The sequence below is a fragment of the Rattus norvegicus genome, chromosome 7, assembly GCF_036323735.1.
Source record: "Rattus norvegicus strain BN/NHsdMcwi chromosome 7, GRCr8, whole genome shotgun sequence".
Classification (NCBI taxonomy): Eukaryota; Metazoa; Chordata; class Mammalia; order Rodentia; family Muridae; genus Rattus; species Rattus norvegicus.
Genome location: NC_086025.1, coordinates 110,919,000 through 110,935,634, shown reverse-complemented (window position 1 = coordinate 110,935,634; position 16,635 = coordinate 110,919,000). Strand labels below are relative to the sequence as shown.

Sequence of the window (16,635 nt, the reverse complement as noted above, 5' to 3'; positions counted from 1 at the left end):
TTCTCTACGTAGTCCCAGCTGTCCTGGAACTCACTGTGTAGCAGGCCGGCTTCGAACTCAGAGATAGGCCTGTCTCTGTCTCCTGAGTCCTGGGGCTAAAGGTGTGCACCACCATGCCTGGCACCATCAGGAGTTATTAATAGCATTAGAGATGCAACTATTCCATTCATAGCAAAATTTCTCAGAAAAGTTTCATAGGAGCCTTCATTCTTAGACTTCCCAGTTCTTGGGCTGGAGAGGAAGCAGGCAGAGAGACCTTCTCCTCTCAGGGCGCTCTCTGCTTCCCTAAATCCCAAGAAGCCAGATGAGAGAGATCAGGTCAGTACTTCGCACTAGAGCTACTAGCCACAGCTGCTCCCCCGTACTCCAGCCCTTCAAGCTCCGCCCTCCGGCCACCGCCCTAAAAGAGGCGGACCCTTCTCTCTCCTTGCCTCCCTGAGCATCCCGGAGATTCCCGAACTTTTCCGATCCCTTCCCGGCCTCCCGCGGGCGGCCCGCGCGGAGGCGGCGGAGATTGCCGAGGGGCGTAGCCACGCCCCCTCACCACAGCCTCCTCTCGCGCGGGCGGCCCGAGTCCCACACATCCAGGTTCCTCCCTCCTTCTCTCCTTTCTCTCTCCCCGCCTTCCCGGCGCTGCCACAGTGGCGGGACGGAGGATCCCGACCAGTCAGCTCGCTGCGGCCTCGCGCTCCTCCTCCTCCCAAATAAACAGCCCTCCCCACGCTGGGAGCCCAGGCCGTCCCCTTCTTCGCACAGCCGGCGAGTGGTGAGGGAGCGCGGGACCGAAGGACCAAGGGACAGAGGGATCGGCGCACGCGCGTGCGAGCGAGCGAGCGAGCGAGTGAGTGAGTGAGCGAGCGAGCGAGCGAGCGAGCGAGCGGCCGGCGCGAAGCCGGAGCAGAAGCCAGAGTCGGGGCCGAAGCCGGAGCCATAACCTGAGTCGGAGCGGTAGTGAAGCCGAAGCCGAAGCCCGGCTCCGGACCGGCGCGCACGCACACACGCACGCGGGGGGCGGGGCCGGCGCGCGCCCGCCTGTCGCGACTGTCCGCACCGAGGCCCAGGGGGAGGTGGCCTGTCGCGGGTCGCCCGGCTCCCGGTGGCGAAGGGGGCGCGGGCGGATGGCGGAAGGCGGCCAGGCACAGCAGCAGCCGCCTCAGCTCGGGCCCGGCGCTGCCGCCCGGGGCATGAAGCGGGAGTCGGAGGTGGAGCTGCCGGTGCCCGGAGCGGGGGCAGACGGACCCGAGCCCGGCCTGAGCAAGCGGCCACGCACAGAGGAGGCGGCCGACGAAGGGATGCAGGTGACCGCGCGGGACGGGCGCCCGGTTACGGAGGGCCGCGGTGGGCTCGGGCCTCGGGGCGCCGGGTGGGCCTGGCTGGAGAGTGGGCTTGGGGCCCGGTGCAGGGGCTGGGCTCCTAAGGGGGCCCGGAGGCAACGAGAGGGAGTGGGATTTTTCCCTTTGGAGTTGCGATTGAACAGGATCGGGATGCAGTCCATTTCTTAAACCCGTCCTCAGTTCCTTGAGCAGTTGGGGTATCTTTGTGTCTATTTGTCCAGAGGAGAGCTGTTGGGTCGAGCTGAGAGCGAGGGAAGCTGGTGGGAAAGCTCTCGAGAAGAAGGGCGCCTTTTGGTTTACCCTGGGCACACACTGGGATGAGGAAAGGGAGAGCGGCATGTGGAGGACAGACTGAAAAGCCAGCCAACTCCTGGAGAGAGCCCGAAAGGGGATGTGGCTTAGCTTGTGGGTTCAATCAGTTACTCGAGCAGTCTTGAGAAGTCCGCGGAGTTTGGTAGTGTGATGCTCAGTCTCAATTTTGTGCAGCATGTTATTAAGTCTGGAGAGAGACACCAGGCATGCTCCTCCAGTGCTTAAATCATTGCATCCTACATTCGTAGGCTGCAGAGTAGCTCCTTAGTGTCCTGGGGTAGAAAAGAAAATTTATAGGGCTGTTAGGAGACTGGTTTCTGAGTTGTGGCCTCAAGGGTAAGCTTGACTGATGAGGGTAGGAAATGGCAAAAGATTGATACTGGCGGTTACTACTTAGTTTGAAGAAGGGCATGAGTCGTTTTAGGCTTTAGGCTTTGGTCTCTTTAGAAAATATTGGCTACGAAATGGAGAGGCTCACAGCAGCAATGGGATGCTTTCTAATTCTTTTAGAACCATAGAATGTTAGAGATGGAAGGGGCCAGAGACACCTTATCATCTTTTCCATCAGTTCCAGCACTTGGAAGAGTTATGCAGAATGACTTATGTGCACTTTCTGTGAAGAGTCAATACTTTGTATCTTTTTTTTTTTTTTGGTGGTGGTGGTGGTAGGGAAGGGTGTGTTCAAGTTTCAGCGTGTTTTAACAGCTCATTTTTATAGATAGGGAGTTAGAAGTCCAGAGAAAACTAGTAACTTGCCTAAAACCACCCAGTTAGCTGGTTCTAATTCCAATTCCTGTGTTCTCTCCATTACACCACTCTTGGAAATCTCGGCAGTGCTGAGATGAGAGACTTCCCGTGCTCTGTCTGACTTCCTGTGGCAGGGAAGGAGCTGTACTTAAAACCTGGCATGTTTGCTGTGTGCCTCTTGCCTCCTTTGCAGAATCCATTCTGTTACCTCTGTTGATTTGGGCAAAAGGGACTCCCTGGGTGTTTATTTTTGAATCCTTTTGTTTGCTGGCTTTTATTTCCCTTAGAAGTCTGTCAGGCAGAGGGATTGTTAGGTCAATCTGAAAGCCATAGGAAGAATGGGGAGACTTAGTGGATGATAAAGAGGGACCACTGGATTGAGGTGTTGTGTGTTCACTTGGAGTGTGCACACATCTGCGCACCTTTTCCCCCTATGTCAGGCTTAGTTAATCGTGGGTTCTCATTGTTTTCCCTTTCTTCTGCCTGGGGCCTATTATTTGCTGACTGCCTTCACGTTGGCCAAGGATAGTAAAACTTGGAAGTGGAGTGGTGCATAGGGACTTTGGGATGTGCAGAGGAAGGAGAGAATTAGGCCCTTGGGGTGCAATTGGATAACTTAGAAGTATCCCACAGAGAATTATTTTACTCTGTATATTTGTGGGTAGTCTTTATATTTCCCTTTCTACATTCTTATGATTGTACCTTTTGTTGTTGGCGGTGGTTTTTTGTTTTTGTTTTTGTTTTTGAGACATGGTCTTATTTGTAGCCCAGGTTGGTCTGAACTCCCTGTAGTAGCTGAGGATTACCTTGAACTCTTGGACCTCTGGTCTCCCTGTTTCTACCTTCCCAGTAGATTTCTGAGATTATATGGGCATGCACCACCATGCCCAGCTGTTACTGTAGGCGTCTTACTCCATGTCACTTAGGTACTTATGTCATCGTTGACTTAGCCCTCTGTTTTCAACTAGCCGTATTGTTCTGGGGAAAACCCGTATTTGGAGGCCTCTGCTTTCTTATTTAGAAAAGTATTTGTTTAAAATAATTCCTAGGTTGCTTTCTTAGAAATGTAAGTCAAGTTCCCTTTGCTTAACTGTGCATGTGACCTGGGCAGGGGACAAATGAATGAAAAGTTAAACAAAAAACCTGCAGGTGTTTAATACTTATTTAAGTAATGTTTATCAAGCAGCTGTGACACTTTTTTTTTTTTTTTTTTTTTTTTTTTGAGACAGGATCTCTCTTTTTAGTCCTGGCTTTCTCGGAGCTTGTTGTGTAGACCACCAGCGTTGCTTTGAACCCTCAGATCTCTGCCTCTGCTTCTGGTGGTGTTTATGCACTGTTTTAACCCTACAGGATATATAAAGAAACCCTACTTTTATTGGATATTATTCTATGGACAGAGACAAATCAGCAGTTTTTGGTACCATGTGAGAAATTAAGCAGGGAAAGGGATAGAGAAGCTTAGAGGTGGCTCAGGAAGTTCTCTCTGTAGGTGACCTTTGAAGTGAAGATGAGGGTCTTCTAGAGGGTTTAGGGAAGAGGATTCAGGCCTTTCAGTGGTTTAGGGAAGAGGGTTGAGGCATCGGGAGACCAGTAGCTTGGTGTGCTGACCAGGTGGCCAGGGTAGTGGGGTCAGAATGTGCAGCATGGGTCTTCTCAGGAGATGCCAGCAGCAAGTTAGAAGGGCTCGCAGGCTCTACGTCTGCAGCTAGCTTATCTTCATATAGGCTTTTTAGTGGATTGGTCTTAAAGCGTGTATTTTTTTCTCATCTCTGAAGACAGCTGGGGTTTTTCTGAAGTCATAGCTTGGTTCTTTAAACTTCCCCGACAGCATAATTGGTGCTAGTTAGACTCAGCTATGCTGGTTGGTATATTTATTTGTACTTAGGCTTCACCTTTTATTGTCACTAGAGGCTTTATTGTGCCTACTTCCTTAGACAGTAAGCTTCCACAAGGAAGAAAATGTATTTCCTTTATTTATTCTTTATAGTACCTGGGTTTATAATTAATGTCCAATGTCTATTAAATTGAAGTTGAAATTTGCCACTTACAAAAAACTTAGGGATTAAATTAATCATGAGATTCCTGAGTGAAGGAAGCATCACAAAATTATTCAGTACCTTAAAAATGCAAAGGATTAATTTTTTTTTTTAACAGAATACAGTAGTTGACAGATTGAATTCCCCAAGACTACTTACTAAATGGAACTACAACCCTAAATTAGGTTCCAAGGCTGAGTCTTGGTTGGGTCACTAAACTTTTGGATGTCATTACTTCCAAAGTGAAGTCCTGGGACTCCAGAGAGTCTGGCTTGTGTTGTAAGCCTTAGGCTCAGAAGGAACCTGGGGGAGAGAGAGGAAGACTTAGTGCTTTTTAGAACATATCAGCCTCCCGAGGGGAGAAGAGTCTACCAGCCCGGAGAGAGTGGAGGGTGGAGACTTGGACTGTGCAGTTGGAGGGAAGCAGGGGTTGAGAAATGTAGCTATTTAAGATGGAGCCTGGAAATAGTTACTGCGCTGTGGGAAGCTAAGTGCATCTGACTTCATCAAGCTGAGACACATGACATGGAGGGTCTACCAAACACACCACACGTGCATCCTGTCAGACAATGTCATTATCAGAAATTGTGTTCTAATGGAACTTTCTAGGAATTTGGCTGCTGTGTAAGGCGAGTCTTAATTATTACTTAGAACTTTAAGCAAAAGTCTTTATGGCAGTGAAGAGTTGGTATGTGGTGATTTTGTGGCGTGGTGCCTGCTTCTGACCGTAGTCATCAGTCTAGAGTAGCTACGTGAGTTCAGCAGTGTGAACAAGTATGTACATGTACGTGTGTGTTAGTATGTTTGTAAACATAGGCATGCTGGAGAGTGAACCTAGTGCTTGCTTGGTAATTGCCCTACCACTGAGCTACTTGGTAGTCTGTGAGAGCTGTGCTATTTTGTTTTGTCTCTAGTACTGGAGAGTCAAGAGTGCCTTCAAGCGTGCTAGGCAAGCACTCCACCATTGAGCTCTTTCCCCAGCCCCATTTTCACTCTGAACTTTGAGACAGTATCTTACTACTTTGCTTGGGCTGGCCTTGAACTTACACTATGGCCCAGGCAGGCCTGCTGTCTTGTCAGCCTTGTAGATCTTGGCCATCAGGTGTAGCTCACTTTTTAGTGACTCTAGTATTAGGGAAGTTTCGGGGAAGGGATTCCAGGTACCCTGTTGAATTCAGTATCTATCTTCTGTTGGCTCATTTTTGGGTTGATTTCCTTCTAGGAAGGTATTGGGACCCTCGTTTGGATTTTTGGTTCTGAAGCTGGGCATCATGCTACTTTCAGTAATGTTCCTGAGTAACGTGCTTTCCTTCCAGATAGCTTCATGGGCAATGCCTCACTTAAATGACTTAAACCTGATTTCTATTTGCCTTAGTTTTCTCAGGCTCCATAACCAAATGCCATGGACGGGTGGCTCAGTAGCAGGCATTTATATCTCACAGCTGTGAACGTCCAAGTTGGTACCGGAAGGTTCGAGGCCTGGTGAGGGTCTGCTTCTTTGCTTGCAGATAATACCCTCTGGTTATCTGACGAGGTGATCATTGCATCAAGGGTGGAGAAAGTGAGAGCGATGTAATCGGTTTATCTCAGCAACCCCACCCTTACAACCTCATTCAATCCTCATACTTTCTAAAGACTGTTACATTGGGTGCTACAGTGTCCACTGATTTTTGTTTTGTTTTGTGTTGTTTTTAAGGATAGGGTTTCTCTATGTAGCCCTGACTGTCCTGGAGCTCACTCTGCCTGCCTGTCTCCTGAGTGCTGGGATTAAAGCTGTACCATCATTGCCATATCCTCTGAATTTTGGGAGAACATTTTTAGGTGGAAAAAACTGAGGCGTAGAAAAAAATCACAGAATTTTCAAAAAATTTTATTTTAATATGTGACATGGGAACCCAGAAATATAAACCTGGGGATGTATTTGACTTACAAGTAGAATTGGAATTATTCTTCTGGGCGGCTCAGGCTGAGGGGACTGTGCCTGGGCTCCCTCCCCTCTTCTAACCATCTAGTGATTCTTTTCTCTATCACACTGACATCTGAATGCAACACTAAGCTCACTAGAGATCAAACTTTCATTTTGTTATAAGGCAGACTAGTGCAGACAGGCCTCAAGATTACAGGATGGGGGAAAGAAAAGCTGAATCCTTCATTAAACACGCACTTTAATGGTGCTAGTGACGTGCTAGTCTGATATCTCTCCGGCCTTTAGTGTGTGTTGGGCTTTAATTACAGAAACAATTGTTTAGTAAGTGGATTTGCTTGAGTTTTTGTTAAGTGTTTTACACAATATCATAAACACCTTTATTCTGGGGTGCATGTAAACTTCCTGTAGAGGTAGGAAGGAAAGAGCCGTAGAGTTGTTGGAAAGGGTGTAGCGGCCCCTGGAGCATGAGCAGACAGATGGAGAGAGGCAGGCCAGTGCATGTGGTGTTTAGGTGGCCCTGCAAGTATTGAGTTTCTTACTCTTTTCCCCTGCTGCCCCAGCAGGAGCAGGCAGCTTACATGGCTAAGGTTTCATTATCTAATCCATCGCAGATGAGCTTGAATAAGTCCATTGGCCGATGCTGATCTAGTTAGGAGGGTAGTGTAAAGCTGCTTGAGCCAGGATTGGGACAAATCGGATCAGAACTGCCATGTGAATCCTGAACATGTTTCTGCAATTTGGGTTGGCAAAATGGTTTGGGAAATCAACTGAGACAGGGAGGGAACAGCAGGGCATTTCCTACCCAGACATCTTAGGAACCCCAAGGGTAGTGTGTATGGGGGTAAATTCCTATGCAATATGGCCAAGTTGTTTTGATTATTTGAGCCTAAGATTTATTTTACTTTGTGTGTATGGTTGTTTGTTATGTATGTATTCATACCACATGTGTGCCTGTTGGGTATCCTGGAGCTGAGGATTGTGACCCACAATATGGGTGCTGGAAATGGAATTCTAGTCCTCTACAAGAGCAGCCAGTGCTCTTAATGTCTAAGTTGTTCCTATGCCTGGATGTTTTGGGTGTTAATGTTCGGGAGTGATTTTTTTTTTTTTTTTTTTTTTTTTTGGTTCTTTTTTTCGGAGCTGGGGACCGAACCCAGGGCCTTGCGCTTCCTAGGCAAGCGCTCTACCACTGAGCTAAATCCCCAACCCGGGAGTGATCTTTTTAGCAGCATTTGGAGGTTCCATTTGTTGTCATCTAGTTGAGTCTGACCTTTATGAATGTTCCCTTATCTGAGACTTTAAAAGGGTTACCTCTTCTTTGAAGGGTTATTATCAAACTTGTTGTATAAACATTTGTTATCTATATACTTTACAGATGGTATAGTAAATGCCATTCAGAGTTTCCCCTGTTTGCATTTGAGACCTGGCTTCTCCATTTACCAATTCTTGGCAAGGTCCTGAGTTCTTGCACACACATCTGTAACCTGGGAGAATTAATGCTTATGAGCTACTACAATGAGTAACTGAGATTATTTAAAGTGCCTGTCAGTGCTAAATGTTGATTCCCAGCTCTCCTTATGTCCTGCTCTACAGCACTCAGGAAGTTCCTGCTTACTGCTTGATCAGCATGGAGTGGTTAATGTGCTTCCGATTGATTAAGTGCCAGAGTTGGGGACTGTTAGAGATGAGTGCTGTGTTGAACTGGGAAACCTCATTTGCTCAATATCCAGGGGGAGGAAGAGAATGAACCTGGCTGAGGTCTCCTGTGAGGGGAAGTCTTCATTCTTTGTAACAAGCAAAGGCTACTGAAATACCTTGGTTCTTGCTGGTGCTAAGTGTAGTGTAGCTATTCTGTAGAGTCGGGAAACCTTCGGAGGAGGTGAGTGCGCTTCAGACAACCTGGGATCAGTGAACATATGTTTGTTGGATAACTATGTTGCACCAAGTAGATTGATTGCTGTCTAGTTTATTTTGTTGCCACTTGGGTCTGTGGAATTGAATGGGGTTTGCTCTGTTTTCTCAGTGCCTTCAAAGTAGCTTCGGACTGTTGATAGTGATTCCCCAAAAGCTCATCTGCTGTTAACTCAGCTTAAAATATTGCTGGAATCTGTGCTTGACCCAGGCTTAAGTCCATTCCCTGTTGGGCCTACCGGGGTCCTTCTGGTCTGACACCGGCCCAGAGTTCCAGCCCCTTCTTTTTCTACACTCTGCCTCCATGTCCACATTTAGAGACTTGTGGTTTCTGACTGCAGTGTTCCTCCACTTTGTTTCTGTTCTATTTCAGAGAACTCCCGCCTCTTTCTGTGCCTTTTTCCCTGCTCCTTACCCCTTATTTGTAAGGCCCAGCCTTCTTTTTTTTTTTTTTTTTTGTTCTTTTTTTCAGAGCTGGGGACCGAACCCAGGGCCTTGCGCTTCCTAGGCAAGCGCTCTACCACTGAGCTAAATCTCCAAACCCAAGGCCCAGCCTTCAAGACTTGCTTGAGTGTTGATTATCCCATCTACCCAGTGTCTGTGGTTTTTGTAGTTGTGTTTTCTTGGTGTGCATACATGTGTGTACATGTGTATGTGTGAACATGTGTATGTGTGTTGGCACATGTGTATGCTCATTGATGCACATGCTGGTTTGGAATCCTGAAATTGATGTCTGTGGTCTACCATGGTTGCTGTCTATTTTATATACTGAGGTAGGTCTTTTGCTGAACCCAGAACTTGCCTTTTCTGCTAGTCTAGTTAGTGAGCTTGTTGGGGGTCTAGTTCCCCATCTCTGCCTCCTCAAGCTCAGATTACAGGCTGGCTACCAGACCCACTGGCAATTACGTGGGTTCTAGAGATCTGAACTCCAGTCTTCACACTTGTGTGGCAAGCACTTTCCCCATTGAGTCATCTTCCCAGCCCCCATTATAGGACTTTATATATTAACATTTGGTCACTGTCTGCCCCTCCTCTCCTGCCTAGACTGAGAAGTTCTTGGGGGTCATAGGATTAATACTGTACCTGCCTCAAGTGGCCAAGCAACTGTGTTCGTGTAGGAGTTAATATTTGTCTTGTTCTCAGTTGTGGATCACAGATGGCTTTAATTGTTTCCCCAGATTTTCCCTGAGGGTCTGGCCCTTGGTCTGCCTTGCAGCTCCTGTGAAGGCTGGGTGTTGCATGCTCTGTGTTACTGAATCTCTCTTTTGGTATCAGGGTTAGAGGTGAGAAAAGACTTTCTAAGAACAGAAGCTGGGGTGGAATTGAACTGCCACATGTGTCGGGTGGGCACAGCAACCTGAAACTTGGTTTCCTGTGCTCAGATACTAATTCACAGCACATGTGTAGTGTAAAAGCGCCTTTGTAAGAGTAGGTTAAGGAAAACGGGGGATTTTGGAACTACCATGTTGGGTTCATTGTAGCAAACAGTTGGCCTGTCTTCTTACCATGCTGCCCAGAGACTGTGGAGGGTTGTGGCTGAGTGACATCACCACCATTGCCACTGGAATTACCTGCTCATTTGTGGACCTTGACCTTCCCTCTAGCTGTGAGTGAGGGTTGGGAGGATGAGTAAGCAGAGGCATTTACACAGTGTGCTTGTTTTTCAGATCACTCAAGTTGGGGATGTTTGGAAGTAAGGAAGTTTGACACAGTTCTTTGAAATCTCAGCTTTGGGGATACTTCATAGATGAATTTTGCAAACATTTTTTTCTCTGGCCTTTGTTCTCCCCTCTGCTTTTAACTTCGAGCTACTTGTACTGGTTCCTGTTTAACCCTGGCCTGCTTCCTGGCTTCCAGCCTTCCCCAGTTAGTATAGTAGGTGCTTCCTGAGGGCTAGTGGTCATGCTCCATGGTGCCTGGCTTTTTAGATGGAGTCAATGCAGCAAGTTCTAAGGGAAGGAGTGAGAGCAGCCACAGAGCCACCTTTGACTTGTCTTGTTCTAAAAAGTTCAGTTGAGTATTCACGATAAACACCATCACAAAGTTGCTAATATTCTTGAATTAAGATAGTGATTGACTGACTTAAAAACTGTTTTTCCAAGGAAGTAAACTGAGTTTTTGAGCTGTGTATGTTAAACCAATTTTGTTCCTTTTTTTTTTTTTTTTTGGAGCTGAGGACTGAACCCAGGGCCTTGCACTTGCTAGGCAAGCACTCTGCCACTGAAGTAAATCCCTAACCCCCCCTCCCCCTTTTTTTTTTAAAGTTGACTTTTTAGAAGATTTATTTTATGTGAGTACACTGTTGCTCTTTTCAGACACAACAGAATCCCATTACAGAAGGTTGTGAACCATCATATGGTTGCTAGAATTGAACTCAGGATCTCTGGAAGAGCAGCCAGTGCTCTTAACCGCTGAGCCATCTGTCCAGCCCCTCTCCCCTGCTTTTTTTTTTTTTTAAGGACCCAAGTACCTAGTAACATTCTTTTTTTTTTTTTTTTTTTTTTTTAAGATTCATCTTATGTATGTGAGTACACTGTAGCTGTTTTTCAGACACACTAGAAGAGGGCATCAGATCTCATTACAGATGGTTGTGAGCCACCATGTGGTTGCTGGGAATTGAACTCAGGACATTTGGATGAACTCAGGACCTCTGGAAGAGCAACTGGTGCTCTTAACCACTGAGCCATCTCTCCAGCCCACCTAGTAACATTCTTGTATGTGCCTGGTTCCTAGGTTTATTCTAGGCATATGACTATTTTTGTTTGTTTTTGAGATAGGTTCGGGATTGCGCTCGTGCGTGCTCCCCCCCCCCCCCCCCCCCCCCCCCCCGCCTGGTTGTCCTGGAACTCTTTCTGTAGATCAGGCTGGCCTGAAACTTGTTTCTCTACATCCTGGGTGCTAGGACTTAAGGCTTGTGTTATAATTTATGGCTCAGGCAGTATGACTTTGTTGTTTAAGACAAGGTTTCATTGTGTAGCCCTGGCTGTCCTGGCGCTCACTCTATATAGGCCAGGTTGGCCTCGAACTCACAGAGATCCTCTGCCTCCTGAGTGCGAGTGCTGGGATTAAAGGCATGTGTCACCACTGCCTGTCTGGCAATTTGGCTTTTAAAGGAGACATTCTGTTTATTTTTCTTTCTGGCTACATTGATTCTCCCTGACCCCCATCCTAACTGAAACACCACAAGCAAAGTGTGATCATTTTGAGGGATGGGTTGGTGGCATCTTGCTCTGGAGGCAGTCATTGTGATAGTGGTTGTGGGAAGAACAGGGGACAGAGCTGGTATTAGCAGAGAGCTAAAGGAACTACAGACAGGGCTGTGGGGACCCACTGTGGCCTCCAGCCATGGCTTAAGTTGGAACACTTAAGGAACAGAGAGGCTTATGGGAAGTTCTTCCAACTGCTTTATTTTGAGAGCCCTTTCCTCTTCATATTGGCAGATGTTTGGAGGAGGGGACATTAATTGCTGACAGTCAGAATGTTTTCCAAAGCGGGCCTATATGAGTCTCATTTAGGGATTAGTTTCTGGGGATGAGCAGAGACAGAGGACTTTGGTTCCATTTCCCAGGAACTTGGTGAGGTCCATAGAAAAGCAGCTGCCTCGGTGCATGGAGCTAGTTGCAGAGATCACCAACCATCTCCTGGGACTTTTACACTCATGCTTTCAGCCTTAAGTTTGCTTTCTTGTTCTCTCTGTTTTCTTCCTGCAGTTCAGTGTGCTCCATAGAAATTCTTTAGAGGGTTGGAAATAATCTTGGTGGATACAGGGATTGTGGGTCTATGCTTAGCTTCTCCCTTTCCAAGTTTCCATCTCCTGTGCAAATAGGCTGGATGTGTAGCTCTGGCAACCTTTACTGCTTCAACTTGATTTCTATGGGATGGGTGGTAGGATCTGTGACTTGAGAACAGTCTGTCAAAATCGTGGTGGTTCTCAGCAGCACACTGCTTAACTCCTTGGCTTGCACTGTAGACACTAACAGGAGCACTGTCACTGTCAGTGGTGGGCAGAGTGGGTTTGACCAAGACTGTTGGAACTTCAGGAGATCTCCACAATGACTGCCTCTCACACGGGGAGCTTTGGCAGAGCTTGTTGGGAATTAGTAATCCTTCTCTCGAAAGTGCCACTGGGTTTTGTACGCACATCTCTCCAGGATCGAGGTAGAGAAGCAGCTGGTTACCAGAATGGGGTGGCGTGCTAGGCAGGTTTCATATATCTGGTGTTTGCCGTACTCTGAGTGGTTTATATGGTGTATTGGAACTTGATGCCATAGGCTGATTCACGTCTCCTAATAAGCCAGTGAAGACTTTAATAGCAGTGAAGACTGTGAGGTAGGTATTGCTGGTCACATTCAGGTTTTGCATCTGACTTTAGGTATTCCTTTTTTTGGGGTGGCGGGCACAAGGTCTCTTGTGGCCCAGAACCAGGTGTATAGCCAAGGGTGAATTTCCTGCCTCCTGAAAGCTGGGATAATAAGCGCCCACCACTTAGAGCGCTTGCCTAGCAAGTGCAAGGCCCTGGGTTCAGTCCCCAGCTCCGGGGGGAAAAAAAAAAGAAAGAAAAGAAATAAGCACCTACCACTATGTTCCATTTAGGCAGTGACGGGTATTGAACTGAGGGCTTCGTGATGGCTAGGCAAGCACTATACCAACTGAGCTACATCCTGTGCCCTAGACTTTAACATTTTGACCACCCCTGCCCATGTTACCCACTGCTTATTGTAAACATCTTTTGGCTCTCTGCTTGTGCATAGTCTGTAGCTGCCTCCTGAAATACTAGGGAGGTCTGTTTGCTGTAGCAGTTTGGCCTGTGCTGGCTGTGTTAGAGACCAGTTGGTTTACTTGGCACTACCTGCCTTCAGGCTTTAGGTTTTAAGGTGTTACTGTATGTGGCAGCATCATTCAGAAAGGTGCTTATCAGGGGCCATTAATGATTCCTGTCAACTGGCTGAAATGCTGTGATGATAGATGACCCTGTGTCTATCTGTGCTTCCTGTTAACTTTATGTCACTCTAGGTTCAGTTTTAAAGTCTATTTTAAGACTGCCTTTGGGCTGGAGAGATGGCTCAGTGGTTAAGAACACCGACTGCTCTTCCAGAGGTCCTGAGTTCAAATCCCAGCAACCACATGGTGGCTTACAACCATCTGTAATGGGATCCGATGCCCTCTTCTGGGGTGTCTGAAGACAGTGACAGTGTTCTCATACATAATAAATAAATAAATCTTAAAAAAAAAAAAAGACTGCCTTTGATATTCCTGGGTTTAGTGGTGGGCTCATTTACTTCTTTTGGATTTTAGCTTTAGTGTTAGTTTTAGACAGTGTATAAAAACTTAGCTTTATTTTAACAATATCTTTCCAGAGTTTGAACAAACCTAAACCATTTGTCTGGTCTAACATTGTTTTAAGCAAAGCAAATTGTTTAATTTGGAATATCCAAAGCTGTATTTTGTTGATCTTTGAGAAACATAATAAATATTCTGAAAAAAGAAGAATCAAATCACTTGGGACTTAGAGTTAAAACAGTTACACTGTACACTTCCAAGCAGATGTTGTAACTGTGAAGTCCTGTTTTCTTTTTTCTTTTTTGAATTAGGGTTTCTCTGTGCAGCTCTGTCTATCCTAGAACTTCTTCTGTAGACCTGGCTGGCCTCAAATTCAGAGATCTACCTGCCTTTGCCTCCCAAGTGACTGTGAAGTCTTACAGAGCATTGTCACACTAGCTTAACTGAATCCGGATTTGTGCCAGGCTTTCTACTTCTAAGTTTATTCTTCAGATTTAATGAAATGCCCCCTTCTGTAGTGAGTCCTGTCTGTAAGGCCTGTGTGAGACCAGGTCTAGTTTCATAACGAGGGACTGAGAAAAGCACTTTGAGCATCACACCCCTCAAGACAGATGTGTGTACATTGTAGTCACCACTTGTTCTGCATTTTCTTTTACTCTACCGGAATGCAAATGCTTTTATAAAGGACAGTGAAAGTGTTCATTAATGCTTTGAGGAGTGCGGTGCTCACAGATGCTTAGTCTCCAGTTACAAAACTAGACTGGACCTTACACACTCCTTCGCTGGTGGCTGAGCTTTTCCTCTCTGCCGTGTGCTTGCCAGTGCCATGTGCCAGTGCCAGGGAATAGTCATAATTCAGTAAATGCTTGTTGAAAACAGGTAAAACTGTATATATCCCTGAACATCTCTCAGCGATCACATCTCTGAATCTGAAGCCTGTTGCCTAAAGAAGGCTGAAGTGGTCATGGAGTCCATGGAGTGAGGGTTTGAAAATGGCCTCAGCCATTCCTACAGCAGTTCCAAAGGGTGGGACTAGGGAGCTTCAAGACAAGACTTTCCCCCAATCTAGAGGCTCTTCATCGAGGCCTTTAAAGTAATTCCTGAGGAATTACTGGTATGACAGATGAAAACGGAGCACATAGGTACGTCATTGCCCTTGAATGCCACACAATACTTCTGTCAAAAGCATTCCTCCCCTCTTGTTTCAGATTCCCAAAATTTCCCACCAAGCCTGGCCCTCAAAACATTTCCAGTGATGTTGCTTCCTTTAGTATTTGAAGCCAGCACTGAACTCCAGTGCCTTTCTTAAGTTGGATATAGCCAGTGTGTGTCCAAGTGCCAAACATATCAGGGCTTTATCTTGGTTTATCTTGGTTTCCTGTGGTTTAGATTTATCGGAAGCTACATGAGAGCATTGGTTGTGGTATGTATGATGGGCTGGGTTTTTGTTGTTGTTGTTTTGTCTCAGAATTTACCTCATTTCTAATTTTATTGTTGATTGAATGATGGATTAACAACACATTAATCAATAGATTGATCATGGAAGACAAACTAAAATCATCAAGGCTGAGAGCATCTGAAGGTAGCTTTCTTTTTCAGCCCTTGGTTTACTTAGGGGAATGGTTGCTGTCCTTAATAATTAACTTTAGGGCAAAGTCTCATTATGTAGCCCTGGCTGGCCTGGAATTCACTATGTAGACCAGGCTGGCCTGGAACTCAGAGATTTGTCTGCCTCTGACCACTGGGTGATAAGACTTTAAGTGTGTGCCGATATACTGATTTTACATTTTTTTTAAAGATTTATTCATTTATTATATATAAGTACACTGTAGCTGTCTTCAGACACCAGAAGAGGGCATCAGATCTCTTTACAGACGGTTGTGAGCCACCATGTGGTTGCTGGGATTTGAACTCAGGTCCTCTGGAGGAGCAGTCGGGGCTCTTAACCGCTGAGCCATCTCTCCAGCCCTATATTTATTTTAAAACCTATAGTACATTTCTATGGTTAATATCAGAACAGAAGAGATTAAGGAATAAAAAGTCTGCCTTCTGCCCTTTCCATTCTCTTCTTGGCTAACTGTGTGGAGGTGCTTGTGGTTTCTGTACCACAGAGACAGTTCCTATACGCTCCTTACCTCTTTAACAACGAACACTGTTGTCTGCTGCTTTTCTTTCTTTGGGTGTCCTCTCCTGTGAGTTTGGTCACCCCCTCCCCTTTCTATTCATTAGCTTTCTAGAATTACGATTATTTGATTATTTTGTTTTGGTCCTCTGTCCAATGTGGATGAGCGGTTAGTCCTGGGCCTCATTTGGTCACTGCCATGCTCTTCATGTGTCAACCGAAGGCCAGCAGGGCCACTGCATCTTTTTTCTTTGACATGAGTATGGAGCAAATGCTTGACTGGTGACACCCACAGAGTTGTTGGAGTAAAAGACAAATACCATCAGCTTTCTCCCCTCCCAGCCTGCTGCTTCAGGTTGTTTGTCTGTACTAGTGGGGCAAGCTGTGGGTCAGATAGCCTGTTTGTCATTGAGCTAGTTACTCATGGTCCTCAGGATCTACCTTGAGTCACTGCACATGCTATTTGACCACAGTGACTTTTATTTCATATGACATCTTTTGTAGATCAGACATCTCCCATGTGCCCAGGTTTATTATGATTGAATGTCACTGCTATGCAGTGAACAAAATCCATTGTTGACTTGTGAGAAAAGGAGGGCTTAAATTGGTAGGAGGTGTTTGTTATCCCAGCAGTCATAATTGCCATTAGCTACATGTCACCCCTGTGTTTGTGAACCCCAGGTGATGATGTTCTTCCCTAGACTATGGGCTCCCTGTAACTGCAGCATGATGGGAAGTGAGATTCAATATACAGGAAACTCTAGCTCAGTTATCTTTACAGACTAGTGCATTTAAAGATGTGAAAGAACTGATTTTATACTTTGTTTACAGACAAGGTTTCTCTCTATGGTCCTGGAACTCACTTTGTAGATCAGGCTAGCCTTAGCTCACAGATTCACCTGCTTTTGCCTCCTGAATGCTGGGATTAAAAGCATACACTACTGCACCTTACTTGAACTGTTTTTA

At 46.1% G+C, this 16,635-nt stretch overlaps 1 protein-coding gene across 31 annotated transcripts in view; it reads left to right on the top strand.

Annotated features, from left to right (window-relative positions):
• Positions 1 to 733: 733 nt before the first annotated feature.
• The window catches only part of Rbfox2 (RNA binding fox-1 homolog 2), a 243,672-nt gene continuing 227,770 nt past the window's right edge, over positions 734 to 16,635 (top strand). For 29 of the 31 annotated variants that reach the window (XM_063263894.1, XM_063263886.1, XM_063263892.1 and 26 more), the window contains exon 1: positions 1,119 to 1,298. In XM_063263894.1, coding sequence (XP_063119964.1) covers positions 1,119 to 1,298 — 180 coding nt within the window. Of the gene's footprint in view, positions 1,299 to 16,635 lie in introns of all 31 variants that reach the window. The other 2 variants (NM_001079895.2, NM_001414967.1) reach the window with 1 other exon arrangement.